Below are 16,710 nucleotides of genomic sequence, written 5' to 3' on the forward strand. Positions count from 1 at the left end.
TCACGTTTAATTAATCAGCTCAATAAGGAGAACTTCAAAAATCAAAGGCAACTTGATTATTTCTGAAATAACAAATCACAGTGAAAACATCACATATACGGAATTCCGATAACTTTCATTTCAACACAAACCTTACCAGTAAGTAAATTTACGGTTCTATTCGGCCCATTGGCGTTCACAAAAAACCCTTTCAATACTGACAATATTATCGTCTAATAGGGCAACCCCGTTGGCGCCCGAGCTGGCCCAATTGACCTATATAAAAAACGAACTACTTGGTGTCCATATACGGATGTTTCCGTCAAGCACCGCTTCGAAGCATCCTCCATATTCATCAAGCGGAAAAAATGATTAGTCACAGTCCACCATTGCATCACACATGTATATCCAGCTGGATCACAACAATCAGCCACTTGGCCGATGTGGAATTCCACACATGCAAACCTAAACAAAAGAAACAAAAAAACCCACTCTTATTTTTATTGTCTTGAACTTCTTCAAACTTTGTCCTATAGAATACTGTCGTTTGTCCATTTTTGTATTAACAATTCCTCCTTTCATTCTTTATCTCTTATCGTCCATAATACATCACTACCAAAAAGAAAATGGTGCTTTAAGCACATTTATGCTGCAGTCATTGCTGTCGTCACTTTTTATAAGACATAGAACATTAATTTTCTCGCAAATAGTCTTTTTACTCACCCACCATGATGATATCTTACCCTTGGTCTTATCAAAACAACAAACAAATAATAACTTATTGGCTTTTTTCAAGCCAGGGCTGATGGAATTCCATCTCAATCTTCCGTACAATGTTGCAATCTGGTAATTCTCCTACTCGTTTTCACTTAGCAGCCAGTTGGCTTTAAACGGATAGTTCAGTCACCGATGCAACTCCGCAGCCATACCGTAGATTTCAGCCAGTCGATAGACGAAGTAAATCTTCTTCAGTACTACCTGCACATAGAAATCTTTTTACACGCGTCCCAAATTTCACTCTCGTCGCTACTTCTATATCCATTAGTTTTTAATAATTCTTTTAACTATTATTTACAGGAATTTTATAACATGAGTCGGAGGAATCAAAAATAGTTGTTTTTTGTTCTGCAGTCAACAGAATCTGACCTCGAGTGCCAGCTCGCTGTGTTATTTATTGTTTACAATCATTGCGTTCATTTCTATAATACATATACAAACATTCATTATTCGAGTTAGCTTATCGTTTTAAGGGTGGTATACACCATAATTCTAAAGGAAATTTTGAATATTTTGACTTAGTAAGCATTACTGCCCCTAAAATGGAATTTTTACAGAAATCATTAATTGACATGATTTCTGATATGCGTAAATCCAACTCCAAGTTTGATGCTATTCAAACTGGAGTAACATTTGCAAACAATATTGTCATGTTTAAAGTCATGTTCAGTAATGGATTTTAAAGCATTACATATTTTAAATTTGAATGCTCGATCGCTTAAAGATAATGAAGACGAGCTACATATTTAACTTTTTAAGAGTTCATAACGTGCATATTGCCGTTATAACTGAAACGTTCCTTAAACCTGACCAATCTGGTTCAGAAGGACGCAAATTATTTCATTTATAGAAATGAACGTCTTGATGGACCCTGCGGTGGCGTTGCCATCATTGTTCATAGACGAATCAAACATTAAATTCTTTCTTCATGAAACCAAAGTTTTTGAAACTTTGGGAGTTTCTGTTGAAACAAAATTTAGTCAACTTACGTTTATAGCTGCCTATTTGCAATTCTAATGCGTAGACCAGCAAAAGAATTTTCTCAAGGGTGACCTTCAGAAACTTACCCGTCATAGGTCTAAATTCTTCATTAGTGGTGATTTAAATGCAGAACACCACTCATGGAATAATGCTCAAAGCAATTCCAATGGTAATATTCTGTTAGATGATTGTTCTGCAGGTTATTACACTATTCAATATCCAAACAGCCCAACATGCTTTTCTTCTGCAAGAAATCCCTCAACTATTGATTTGGTCTTAACTGATTCATGTAAACTTTGTAGCCAATTGGTACCCATGCTGACTTCGGTTCTGATCACCTTCCAGTAACTTTTGAAATATCCCAAGAAATAATTTCTAATCCCAACAGCTCTACTTTCAATTACCATAGAGCTGATTGGGAGTAATATCGAACATTTAAGGAATATAACTTCGATACAAACATTCCTTTGCAAACCAAAGATGAAATCAAGAGCAAATTTTCATTACGTCGAATGTAACAAAGACAAACAAAGTCGAGCTATCAGTGTCAATCGATGCTCCTGCTATTACACTATATACTGTCCGAATATAGGATCACATCCCATTTTTAAATTTATTTGCCAGTCGAATTGCTTTTTGACGTAATCACCTTTCGATCAAAATAGTTTTCGATGTTACTTAATGTAGGGAATGAACCCGATTTCTATGGAGATGCCGTTTGCCTTAAGTAACAGCACTGAGAAACCCGTGAGAAGCGTACTTTCGTCGTTTCGCTTTCTCATTATTAAAGTGAATAAATCGAACTGTTTGTTGCTAAGATGATTTCGGTGGTCCTAAAATGATGAATGGGCTGCACGTAAGGAGACGTAATTGATAATTCTCACGAATATCCTGGTAAATACACTTTGACTTAAGTAACAATAGGGGCCACCAAACGACGTATAATAACTTTTGACTCAAAAACCAATATTTCTTAGCATGAAAGCTAGCGATTTGCCTTTGTATGATTAAAACCCGGCTAAATATGTTAAACATTCCTATCACAATGAGATTATATGTGTTTAATTGGAAATAGGAATAACTTTTCGGTCATCAAAACAAAACTTTATTTTTCTCGGATCGGTGCGAATGTTACTTACGACATAATGAAAATTTGCTCTTGAAATTAATTATGCTCTTGAATCTCTGACTACTTCGATAGTTGAAGCCTCGAAGATTTCTCCAAACGCTTCCAAAACTCAACTTATAATATTTCCACATAAGCCTAGAGCTTCCTTTTTGAAACCTAGTAGTAGTCACATAGTCACTATAAACGGAATTCCAATTTCCTGGTCAAACCAAGTGAAATATCTTGGATTAATACTTGACCAAAAATTAACTTTTAAAGATCACATTGAGGGCATTCAAGCCAAATGTAATAAATATATAAAATGTTAGTATCCTCTTATAAAAAGGAAATCCAAACTTTGCCTAACGAATAAACTTCTAATATATAAACAAGTTTTTAGACCGGCCATGCTTTACGCTGTGCCAATATGGTCTAGTTGTTGCACTACCAGGAAAAAAGCACTTCAAAGGATTCAGAACAAAGTTCTGAAAATGATTTTGAAGTTGCCTCTCTGGTACAGTACGACCGAAGTACATACAATTTCTAATGTTGAGACTTTAGAACAAATGTCCAACAAAATAATTAATAATTTCAGGCAGAAATCGTTGCAATCCTCAATTGCAACGATTAATTCCCTTTATATTTAGATAAGATTTAGTATTAGTTTTTAGTTTTAAGATTTCAATTGTTATACTGACATGCAGGTTTTAAAAAAAACCTGTTTAAGATACTGAATTGCCAAGGCAGGAACAATGTAAAAACACTTAGATATATATCATAACAATTAAGGCTGTTAAGTTACTGTAGTAACTGAAGCACCTAGGTTAAAATGAAATGTAATTTATTTTGAATTTTGAACAAAAAAACAGAAACAAGTAAAAAAATTAATGTTGCATCAAAATAAGTGCTTTAAAAAAATACGGAGCTCTAGGATTTTTTCTATGGATTGGCCCCCTATACGGATGTTCTGGATCTTTCGAAGGACCGTGCCATGGCCACCAGAGTGCACATACTGGTTTCAAATCCAAATTCATTCATGCAGCATAACAACAAGTTAATTAAAAAAAATCTAGATCCTTTTTTTACTCTTTTTCCACATTTATTTCACATGGTCTTCCAGAGGAATGCTTTGCTGCCTCTTGGTTCCACATTTTTGTCCCAGATCCGAATTCATTCATATATCACAATGTTCAAATGGAAAACAAAACAAACGTTTCATAGATAGAAACGCTTGGGCTGGTTGCTATCGCGCAGTTATATTTGTCAACGCGCTGTTCACCGACAGGCAGATTGTTATTTCCCGCACTTGAATAGCAACCCCCAGTGCGGTTACTGCGGTATGGTCTTCTTCTTCTTCATATTTCAAGCTTATTGCATATCGCATATTAGCTTATTGCGTGCTCTCAACAAGTGTTCTAGATGCATTTCCACAGTTATTAATTGAGAGCTTTCGATGCCTGTACCATTTCTGCATTAGTATAATTGTATGACAAGGCAAGTACAATCATTCTCTATGCCCAGGGCAGTCAAGATATTTCCAACCCGAAAAATTCCTAAACCGGACCGGGAATCGAACCCAGCCATCTCCAGCATGGTCTTGCTTTGTAGCTGCGCCTTTAACGACTGAGCTAAGGGAGGCCCTACTGCGTTATGGTGGAGGTTGCTAAAATAGCTTTAGCAACGCATTGGTGCGGGTGCTCTTAGGACCTTATGCAATTTTCAGCTTGATATTTGAAAAGGGCCTATCCTCGTTGATCGATTCTCTTCATCGACTTTCTCTTTGGTTTACCACGGCTACATAAACGAACGTCTCGCTAAGCTCGCACAATTCGACAGAAGATGAGGTTACACTCAAGGGATTTTCAAATCTAAATAGATTAAAAGTTACGCTAAATCGCAACTCTCCTGACCGACGCATAGCTGGAAATAAAGAGAGAGAATGCACACTTATAGCGAAATCGTTTATTATTCAGTTCCAACCTGGATCGGGTATCAAGATTGGGTCTGCTTGTTTTCTGGTAAACGTCAGTTTGCTCGTTTGTTTTTAAAACCTATCTCAGGTTGAGGTTCACACTGACAAAAAGTTCGGTTTCGCACTGGGTTGGAACTGGTGTTAACCCCGATAATAAACGAATTCGCTATTGGCAAAGTTGCCACTCGTGGAGAATAGACGAACTATGAAAGTGATGATGGTTTCAAAATTTTCCACGGACAGGTATACGAGTGCAATCTTAAAATGCTTTTATTTTGAAAACTGAGCATTGAATTTAAATCTGGTAAGTGCTACGTTAGTAGAAAACTTCAGGACTACTCAATAGACATATAATACAGAAAACTTAATTTCTTTTCAGATTTTTAGGTGTAAACATAGACTTCCGCTTTTCTACCACTGTAGCAGTAACCAGATTTAAATAAAATGCTCCATTTTCAAAATAAAAGCATTTTAAGATTGCACTCGTATACTTCCCCGTGCAAAATTTTGAAATCATCATCACTTTCATAGTTCTTCTATTCTCCACGAGTGCCAACTTTGATTTGCCAATTAGATTTTTTTACAGTACACTGTAATTTTTTACCGAATATGGAACAGCTGAACATTCAGTAATCTATTCGGTAATTTTTTATTTACAATCCGTTCAGTAAATTTTGTTCCTTTGTGAGCTGTCAAAATTTGCTGAACTGGACTGTAAATTTTGCTGAATGATCGGTAAAGTTTGCAATAGCGTTCAGTATAATATTTACCGAAATGACTGTACTTTATTTTCCTTAACGAATGATAAAAAATGATTTTAATTGATTAATTCATTATTTCTTTCTTTAAATAAACGAAAAGATTCATTTGGCTCATACACATTTATTTTTGTTTTTGTATTTTCATCGTGAGTCCGCTCAAAAATAATATTCTCTCTCAGTATACCACACACAAACTCGCTTGTTTCCTGTTGAGGAGGACATTAGGTCGCTTAATGTCGAGCCTAATGTCCATGGCACCTGAAAGCCCAGTAATGAAAAAGAATTATATTTTCAGCGAATGGATTGTAGTAAAAAAATAAAGTACTTACGTTTAACAACGGAGTACAGAAGAAAACTCATCTTAGAAATGGCAGCACAAGTAGGGTTTGATATTATGAAGTTTACAAATGTACAGTAATTTTTACAAAAATCTCGTACAGCAGTTACTGTTTGTTTTTTGTAAAATATTGGGTTTACAGTTCATTCGTCACAATTTTTACAGCATTGCGGAATTTCAGCCATTTACAGTTTTAATCAGTAATTTTTAATTACAGTGTATGGTAGTAGTAAATTACGCAAATTCAGCAATTTTGATTGCGGAAAGTTGGTAAAACATTATTTTTTACAAAGCTTTCGGTTAAAATTGTATTTTACAGAACCAATCCAGCAAAAAAGTACCGAACTAGATTTATGAAATTTGGTGTGTTCCCACTTATTTTCAGCTCACAGATCGATAAAAAAAAAGCTTTTATGTAACATCTAATACGTCAACCAGATCAAGAATGAGAAAGTCGATGAAGAGAAACGATCAATGTTACTTAGGACCTAATGTAATGTTCAGCTTGATTTATCGATTTATTTTTAGAAATCGATTAAATATATGTGTCAAAAGAAGAAGTAAATTTCATGTGATTTTCACATAAACTTTAACTTTAACAATAACAAACAAGGATTATTCAATACAGTATCATTGTTATTAGCTATATTTAGTTCGAATAATCATATTGATGAGTGTACCTAGGGGCACGCAATAACCTTTAACTCCAACGCAGGCAACGGCTGTAATTAAATTAATTCCATTAACTACTGCTTTAATTACATTAATTACACAGTGTAGAACATTAACCTACTTCTTAAGTCCATTAATTACAGTCGACTTTTCGTAATTAAAGTACATTATTTACATTTTCAATACTTTTGATTACATTAAGTACGGATAGTTAATTTTAATTACAGTCAGTACTACTTCAAAACGCATTAATTACTTTAAGTACTTTTGATTGCATTTTAACTTCAACGCATCGGTTCTTTGTATTACGTGCCCCTCGGAGTGTACAATAACATCGTTGAAAATTGTTTCAATAATTTATGAAGAACAGTCATGTAAGATGTATTTTATTGGGAGCGATATTCATCAAAGAAAACCAAGCCAAAACAAACTTTAATTGTATTTAAACAAACAATTCCGGTTGAAATTATTATATTGCATTTTGTTTTTTTTTTTTTTTATAATGCGTTTATTTTTCCAGGCTCATTTGCTATAGCTTTGCGGAGCCAATATTCATTGATTAGATTACAAAATTACTTAAAACTAACGTTAGTAAAGCGGGGGCCGATTATTCGCGGCTATCTCGAGGTTAGGGGTGACAAATTGTAACAAATGGATGGCAGGGTAGGGATTGTGAACACAAGGTTTGGAGAGCAATGTGCTCTTGATCTCGAACTAAGCGACACTCTGATGAAAAAGACAAACATGGGGGTACACCGATGGGCAGCTAACAACTTGAGAGAACACAAGATGACACTAACTACTAAATCCTCAGATCTATCCGTTTTAAAAACACATAAATTAAATTCAAATAGTCGAGATCTCGGCTCGCCAAGACATCTCTAACGGGTATCGCGGGTTGTTTTCCTCGGGCCCTGAGGGATGTGGATAAATCAGATCTGGCAACACGGTGTAGGGTACACGACCAAACAACATGCTCGATATCGTGATAACCACTGCCACACGCACATAAATTGCTGTCTGAGAGCCCAATTCGATAGAAGTGCGAGTCTAACGAGCAGTGATTGGACATAAGCCTTGATATAACGCGTATAAAGTCGCGGCTCATGTCCAACCCTTTGAACCATGGTTTGTTCGACACCTGTGGGAGAATAGAATGTAACCATCTTCCCAATTCACCATCATTCCATTTGTGTTGCCAACTGATGAGGACTTGCTGACGAGCAATGGAGAAAAATTCATTGAAGGCGATTTGTCGCTCAAAAATATCGCCTTCATAGCGCCCACCTTAGCCAACGAGTCCGCTTTCTCATTACCCGGAATTGAGCAATGAGATGGGATCCAAGCTAAGGTGATAGTATAGGAGCAGTTAGATAAAGCACTCAGTTTAGATCGTATTTCAGGCAGGAAATACGAGGAGTGCTTCATCGGCCTCATTGAACGAATAGCCTCCAATGAGCTAAGACTATCCGTAAAAATGAAATAATGGTCAGAAGGTAGTGAGGCAATTCGCTCTACTGCGTAAAATATAGCTGCGAGTTCTGCATCGTATACTGAGCATGGTTTCTGCAGTTTAAAAGAGGCACTATGAAATTGATTAAATACACCAAATCCAGTGGAAGCATTTATGGTTGACCCATCTGTGAAAAATCTTTTATCGTTACTTACATGGTGGTACTTGATTGCAAAAATTGAGGGAACAACCATCGACCGATGGTGATCTGGTATTCCATGGATTTCTTGCATCATGGTCAGATCAAAATTTACAGAGGAACTATAGAAGGCTTGAAAGCAAGCACGATTGGAGATTAATGAAGAAGGACCAACCTCCAGCGTCATGTACTCATAGTACAAACTCATGAATCTTGTTTGAGGATTTCGGTCGAGCAGCTTCTCAAAGTTTTCTATTATCAATGGGTTCATTACTTCACAACGGATGAGAAACCGGAAAGACAGCTCAGCGAAACGATCTGTCAGTGGGAGAACACCCGCGAGTACTTCGAGGCTCATCGTATGAGTCGAGTGCATGCAGCCTAGCGCAATACGAAGGCAACGGTATTGAATCCGTTGCAGCTTAAGAATGTGTGTTTTTGCTGCGGATTGGAAGCAAAAGCTGCCGTACTCTAAAACCGAAAAGATGGTTGTTCGGTACAACCTGATAAGATCTTCCGGGTGTGCTCCACACCAAGTTCCGGTAATTGTACGAAGAAAATTGATTCTTTGTTGGCATTTTTGTTTTAGATACGCAATTTGTTTTCCCCATGTGCATTTGGAATCGAACCAGACACCTAAATACTTGAAAGATATACTTTGAGTGATTGTTCTACCCTTTAGTTGAAGCTGTAACTGTGCAGGATGATGCTTCCTAGAAAAAACAACCAACTCAGTTTTCTCCGGAGAAAATTCGATACCCAGCTTCATAGCCCAAGTAGACAAATTGTCTAAGGTATCTTGCAATGGTCCTTGCAGGTCCGGTGCACTTGGCCCTATAACGGACACAACGCCGTCATCTGCAAGCTGCCTTAGCGAGCAATTTTCATCAAGACAACCATCAATGTCTTTAACGTAAAAATTATAAAGAAGGGGGCTTAAACATGAGCCCTGGGGGAGACCCATGTAACTAATTCGTGAAGTTGTCGAGTTTCCATGAGAAAAGCTCATATATTTCTCAGACAACAAGTTGCTCAAATAGTTGTTCATAATTGGTGAAAGCCCACTATCGTGGAGTTTATCCGAAAGGACATCGATACAAACAGAATCAAAAGCCCCCTTAATGTCCAAGAAAACTGAACCCATTTGCTGTTTTAGCGCATAGGCCAGTTGAATTTCAGTTGAAAGCAACGCAAGACAGTGGCTCGTTCCTTTGCCTCTCCGAAATCCAAATTGCGTATCTGAAAGTAAACCATTCGACTCGACCCATTTGTCTAAACGAAAAAGAATCATTTTCTCCAACAATTTCCGTATACAGGACAGCATCGCGATGGGACGGTACGAGTTATAATCCGACGCGGGTTTACCGGGTTTTCGAATGGCGATAACTCTTACTTGCCTCCAATCATCCGGAACAATGTTGTGCTCCAGAAATTGATTGAATAAGTTCAACAAGCGTCTCTTCGCGACGTCTGGGAGATTTTTGAGCAAGTTGAACTTGATTCTATCCATTCCTGGAGCTGAGTTGTTACATGAGAGGAGAGCAAGTGAGAATTCCACCATCGAAAACGGAGAATCTATTTCGTTACTACCCGACGGACTATCACGAACGTTGGTTTGAACCGACACCGAATCCGGGCAAACTCTCTGCGCGAAGCTGAATATCCAACTGTCTGAGTACTCCTTGTCTTCGTTGACCGATGATGACGCGTTTCGCATTCTCCTACCGACATTCCAGAGTGTTCTCATGGAAGTCTCTCTCGACAAACCATCGACGAACCGACGCCAGTAACCGCGTTTTTTGGCTTTAATCAAGCCCTTAAAAGTTTTCTCGAGGTCGGTGTACCGCTCGAAATCCTCGACCTTACCGTGTTTGCGGAAGCGTTTAAACGCGGCGGACTTTTCGCTGTTCGCGTCGGTGCAATCCTTATCCCACCACGGAGTGAGAGGTCGTTTGCGAACGAAAACACCCGGAACGCGTTTCGTCTGTGCTTGAAGAGCGCAGTCAACGATAAGTCGCGATAAAAAGGAGTACTCATCCAGCGGAGGGAGTATCTCAACCGAATCAGTACCACCGAGAACCGCGGACGCAAATTTTTGCCAGTCGATGTTTTTCGTGAGGTTGTACGCGATGTCAACCGAGCGAGTGGAAGATGAACCATTGGTAATAGAAATTTTGATTGGCAAGTGGTCACTACCGTAGGAATCTTGAATTACTTTCCACGAGCAATCCAACGATAGTGAACTCGAACTGAGGGAGAGGTCTAATCTACTTTCTCTTGCTGGAGGTTTGGCCACCCGTGTTACTTCCCCAGTGTTTAGAACTGCCATATTGAAGTTATCGCAAAGGTCGTATATCAGGGTTGAGCGGTTGTCGTCGTACAATTCCCCCCAGCCTGTACCGTGGGAGTTAAAATCTCCTAAGATCAACCGAGGCTCAGATAAAGCTGAGCAGATATCTGAGAGACCTTGGCGAGAAATCGCAGTTCTTGGAGGAAGATATACTGAGGCAATACTGAGGCTTTTACCTCGAATGTTTACCTGACATGCGACAACTTCAATGCCTGTCACGGAAGGCAGATCGATTCTATGAAAGGAATGGAGCTTATTAATCCCGAGAAGCACCCCTCCATACGAATCTGCTCGATCAAGGCGAATAATGTTAAAACCGTGGAAAGGGAGATCGGTGTCTGAAGAAAGCCATGTTTCACAAAGAGCAAATGCATCACAAAGTGAGTTGTGAACTAAAAATTTGAATGTGTTTCGGTATAAGACTTCTACAGTTCCACTGAAGAACAGATATCATATCCCCGACCTCATTCGGAAAATTATCCATCAAAGGATATGATCGATGCAAGGAAGGACCACCTAGAAGCTAGTTGCTTCAAAAGTGTTTTCACGAATGGAAGCACTAAATTAATAATGTTCCGAGTTGAGTCAGAGACGTTGAATATATTGAAGATGCTCTCCACAATTCCAGAAAACGTGAACATGGCATCATGTTCTTGCTGATTATTCAGCTGTATTTCTGGCTGAAAAACTGGGATATCTGGGGTTTTAGATGATCCCGGAAGTGGCGGAAAGTCCTTGTTAAAATTACAAGATTTAAATCCCGGTGGTGGGGGTTTCGGTACATTTCCGCTACCTCTTAAATTTGTCAAGGTAGGTTGGGAGTCCATACGAGAGGTCTTACGCGGATTTTGAGTGACGTTTTTTTTTAATCGCTTTCTCGTGTTGCCTTTAAAGACAAAGGGACTACCTTCACCAACCTCTGAGTCAAAGCCCTGATCATCATCTGGCAAAATGGAGTATGTGTTTTTGGTTTTTGGGGTGGTTTGGGAAGATGAAGCGGTGTTTTTTAAGAGTTCTGCAAGTGACCTCTTGGAGCGAGCTTGCAAAGACCGCTTAAGTTTTTCTCCCTGCTGTTTGTACTTCGGGCAATCAACCAAAGCATGCAGAGTATCCTTGCAGTAAACACATTTTGGGGTAGCCCGGCAAGGACCATCTGCATGCAGCTCGCCGCATTGATCGCAGCTCGGTTTGTTGGAGCAGAAGTCAGCGGTGTGACCAAGTTGCTTGCATTTTGAGCAGTTCATTACCCGCGGTACAAACAAGCGTACAGGCAGTCGAACCTTCCCAATTACGACGTAGTCAGGTAGCGCCGATCCTGAAAAGGTCACACGGAACGAGTCTGACAGAGAGTACGTTTTTTTCGTGCCAATGAGAGACACTGATTGCATTTGGATTCAATCCAGAATCTTCACTTTCGGAAGGGCACGGTTTTTTAAAATACCGAAGAATTCGGCATGAAGGAAATCTTCGCAAGTTAGACTCGCTTCGGTGACCACTCCTTCGATTTCTACGTCGCAACTGGGGATGTAGACTCGATATTCCATCGAAAAAAGCTCATAGGCAACAATTCGGTTTGCCTGTTTCAGGTCATCAACGGTAACGCGCAGTTTGTTTGGTGTCACCTTAAATATATCGGTTACGGCCGAAAAATGTTTTGTCAGATCCTTCGAAATCCGAGAAATATTCAAAGGTTTTTGTTTGGGCCGGAAAAAAACAACCCACGGACCTTTTGAGCCGCTTGGATAAACTTTATGGCGGGGGGTCGCAGAAATTTTTAAGGGAACGGTTGGAGTAGGGGGAACAGGTGGACGAGGGGGCGATGGTGGAGAAGGGGGGACAGGGGGTGCAGGATGCTGTTGTTTAGACATCACCTTTGGGTAAGCTCCAGTGCTCGTTTTGGGGTCCGAAGTAGAGTTCCCTGAGGTATCCATTTTCTCTTCAGTGAGAAGCAAATTTTCGAATGATGGAGATTCAACAGACTCATCATCGGAGATATCTGCTAGCGAAATACCCCCGCCATCATTTGTTTCATCCATTGCGGGGTCTTAAGTACCTCCGCAACAGATTTCGACATAAACAAGAAGAAAAAAAATATATGCGTAAGGACAAAAAAAAAAAAATAAGAAATAAAATAATAACAAAAAGAAATATATAAGAAAAAAAAACTTATCCAGAAATATGACGGTAAAAATAATACTTAATCCAACAAAGCAAAAAAAAAATTTCCAGGAAAGTTAATCAACACTAAAGGGAGATTAATAAGACTGCAAAAAAACAGTAAGTGAAAAAAAAAGAAAAAAAATGAAAACTTTTTCAGGAAAAACAAAAAGGTGTCAAAAAAGTTAATCAACACTATAAGGAGATTAATCAGATAGCAAAAAAAAAACCGAAGTGAAAAAGAAAAAAAAGAAAAACTTTTTCAGGAAAAAACAAAAAGGTGTCAGAAAAGTTAATCAACGCTGTATGGAGATTAATCAGGTTGCGGAGAACGGAAGATAACCGTTTGTTACTTAACTCTCCACACAAGCGCACGGAGTGTGGCTGATGACGATGATCTACTGATGTGAGGATGGTGGTGATGATCGTTCTATTGTTGCCCTCGAGTGTTTTCAACAAAGCACCGGCTGGCTCGCCTGCTGGTGAACTCGATGACCTTGATGTTGCAGTGGCGTGATGCTATGAAATTTGTTGGCTAAAGATGAACAGCTCATCTGCCGGACTCGGCCGGAAATGACTGCTTCCTTTCTCGAACGGTTGTGCGGCAAATGCAATTCCGCGATGCTCACTACACTTGTGTATACTATAACACCACTCAGTGTGAAAGCGGATTGAAAAAAAACCTCAATAGGGAAAAAAAAACTAGTACTGATAACGGAGAGCAAGCAACACTAGACCGAAACAGTCGAACGTTCGATGCGGAATGATTGCATTTTGTTGTATCAATAATACTTATTCATATAAATTCAAAATAGGATGCTTTTTGTTTTAATAAGCCACTTTTCAACTGCAACTTTTGTAAAATTAACAATTTTCTATGATTAAGCCTACAATAGTTAATTTTAATTTAGCATTTATTTGTTGTGTCCATTCCCCGGGTCATGAATGCAAAAATAACTACCAACCATTCCCTCGTTTTTACCCGGACAAAAATGTAAACAATAACAAAATTTCCGAAAATCTTGAGACCTAAGGTAATTAAGTATGCTGCAGTTCGAGCTGCAGTTGCTAATTATAATAAATTTTCTCATAAATGGGTAATATTTTTACTCATTTAATGGGTAGTCCCAGTCTCCATTGAAAATGCTTACTTTGTAGGGTATTTTGCGGTTACCGTGTAAGAGAAGAGGAGACAATTAGGTTTTGCACCGTCGGGGTTAACCTCAATCTGATGACAGTTCAGTGGTACTGTTTACGTGGACTTAGTCGATTTTTTCTTGGGTGGATTTTCTCGATAATTTTTCAGACTGCAGTGAGATGTAAACAGCATTTCTGCAATGTTCACGAGCAACATCCTTGCAACGCGCTGTTCCTCGACAATTTTCAAGTTAAAATTCAGAAACTTTAGAAATTTTTTTTCGAAAAAACGACTAAGTGCTTGTAAACAGTACCACTGAACTGTCAAAAAAGTTCAACCGTTTAACACTGAGTTCATTTGTGACGTCACGCTGCAGAACCTAATTAGATTGCATCAGATTGAGGTTAACCCCGACGGTGCAAAACCTAATAGAGATTAGTGACGTCGCACGTACACTAATGGGGGTCTATCGCCGTGTAAAGTTGTTTATTATTTTCCTCGGGTTAACCTCAAAATGTATGTAATTCGATCTGTCAAAATGAATTTAACAGCGGTTTGTTATGTATTTTCCTCGGATGTTCACTAAAACAGTTTCACACAGCGCACCAATACAACCAGCCCTGAAAATCTCTATACGGGGGCGAAAACGAACCACTTTTCTGTCAAACGCGAACCAGCTCGTGATTGGCCAATTTGAAGTGCGTAAGATAGAGATAGAGATAGAGATAGATATAGATAGAGATAGATATAGATAGAGATAGATATAGATAGAGATAGATATAGATAGAGATAGATATAGATAGAGACAGAGATAAAAGAGTAAGAAGCCAGTTGTCTTCTCTTCTTCTTAGGTATTGTCCTCGGATTTAATCCCGATCAAGAATGTCCAGCTGCTTTGATGTCGACACCAGAGTTAATCAACACGACATTCATTGCAGATCATCCAAACAGAGATGGTATTAAAAATTAATCCGAGTTGGAGCTTACCAACATAAAATAAGGGGAGACAATACTAAAGCCCTCTAGTTAAAGTGTGGACGACTGTGTGGACGGTGCATTTTGTTGGTTCGATTTGAACAACTTTTGACAGACCTCCATACTTTTACTGTAGGGTTTTAGACAATAGAGATTAGTGACGTTTAACGCACGCACACTAGCGGGAGCAACGCCGTGTAAAGTCGTTTATTATTTTCCTCTGGCTAACCTAAAAAATGTATGAAAGTAGATCTGTCAAAATGAGTTTGACATCGATTTGTTATGTATTTTCCTCGGATATTCACTAACACGCTCTCATATATCCTACCAATACAACCAGACGTGAAAACCTCTATTGACTTCTCTACGTAAGGTCTCACTAATACAACCTAGTGAGCTTAGTCGTGTAAAATCGATTTGTTTATTATTTTCAACCACAAAATCAGCTGTCAAAGTGTTCGACTTGACAGCGGTTTGTTTTTTATTTTCAACCAGTAAAATGCATGTATTAGTGAAACTTCTCACTAATACTAACGGTGGCAGAGAACTCTATACGGGGGGCGAAAACGAACCACTTTTCTGTCAAACGCGAACCAGCTCGTGATTGGCCGATTTGAAGTGCGTAAGATAGCGAGGGGGGGCGACACGTCTAAATCTCTATTCTAGATGCTCAACAAATCTCACACTAGCAAATAAATCTTCAGAAAATCTTCTTTAATTTCTCGCATCTACTTGCATTGCGTATCATCGTTTTACAGGAAATCTTCAGAATCGTCATCAATCTTCTACCAATCTCCTCAGCGTGCGCGCAGCTAACCACAGCAAAACACAATTTTCCCTGCATCGTAGATAGAGTCGCCCCCCTCGTAAGACAGAGAGAGATATAGACGATGATATAGATAGAGATAAAAGAGTAAGAAGCCAGTTGTCTCCTCTTCCTCTTAGGTTGTGCCCTGCTACACAGCATAAACTTTTTTTTTCCTTTATTTAACATCGGTCTCTGTTCCGCAATCTAGTGCCAATCATCACGGACATCGATTGCCATCCATTGACGTCAATCGAATGTGCAGGAAGGCAGCTTCCACACCTGCGTAGGATATCGCACCCATTCAAAAAAACATACATGGGCCGGGACCAACTTCCCTTTATGCCTCAGAAAAATCCCACCGTCCTCGGCTGGGATTGAACCCAGACCCATTGGGGCGAGAAAGCAGTCGCTCTTCCCATTACACCACCGGCGCAGGCCCACACAGCATAAACGAAAACGACATAACCTACTTACGTGGCAATTGCAAAATCGAATATTTGTAAGCAGAAAAATGGTAGTAGATGAGATGGTTTAGCCTTGACCGCTCCATAAATCAGCATCAAAGTTACAGCAATCATGCAGAGAAACACTAATCCACTCATATCAACGTCATCTGCAGAAAGAAAGAAACCATTATCATCATCAAACCATAGAAATGTATTCCCATACTACTATGTAATCCAGATTGTTGGAAACGTTCAATATAAGCATAAGGGCGATCCACCTTACTCAAGGGCGTCGGCAATACCGGCGCGAGTTGTTCGTTTCCATTGTCATCGATATCGTTCATACCATCAAACAACAAATGGTAGTTGTTTGTTCGGATTATGATTGAAATGATACCTAAAGCTAGTAGGTTCAAGCACTGTAAAAGAAGAATAAGCAACATAATAAGTACACTGAAAAAAGTTTTCACTTAGTTTCTATTAGGAACGAACATAGTATTTTCCAAAAACAAAAACAATGATTTTTACCTGAATATCACATAGCATTAGAAATTCTATATGAGAAATCATATAGATTTCATTGGACACATAACGTTC

The 16,710-nt window shown here is 38.9% G+C and overlaps 1 protein-coding gene across 5 annotated transcripts in view; it reads right to left on the minus strand.

The window, feature by feature from the left end:
• LOC135714765 (lysosomal-associated transmembrane protein 4B) overlaps positions 1-16,710 on the minus strand; it is a 222,761-nt gene that overhangs the window by 101,260 nt on the left and 104,791 nt on the right. For 4 of the 5 annotated variants that reach the window (XM_065238134.1, XM_065238135.1, XM_065238137.1 and 1 more), the window contains 2 exons: positions 16,337-16,532; positions 16,142-16,280 (listed from right to left, as the gene is read on the minus strand). In XM_065238134.1, coding sequence (XP_065094206.1) covers positions 16,142-16,280; positions 16,337-16,532 — 335 coding nt within the window. The remainder of the gene's footprint in view (positions 1-16,141; positions 16,281-16,336; positions 16,533-16,710) is intronic. The other variant, XM_065238138.1, reaches the window with a different exon arrangement.

Source organism: Ochlerotatus camptorhynchus, unplaced genomic scaffold (assembly GCF_037179485.1).
Source record: "Ochlerotatus camptorhynchus isolate MF236.1 unplaced genomic scaffold, CSIRO-AGI_Acam_v1.1 ptg000711l, whole genome shotgun sequence".
Classification (NCBI taxonomy): Eukaryota; Metazoa; Arthropoda; class Insecta; order Diptera; family Culicidae; genus Ochlerotatus; species Ochlerotatus camptorhynchus.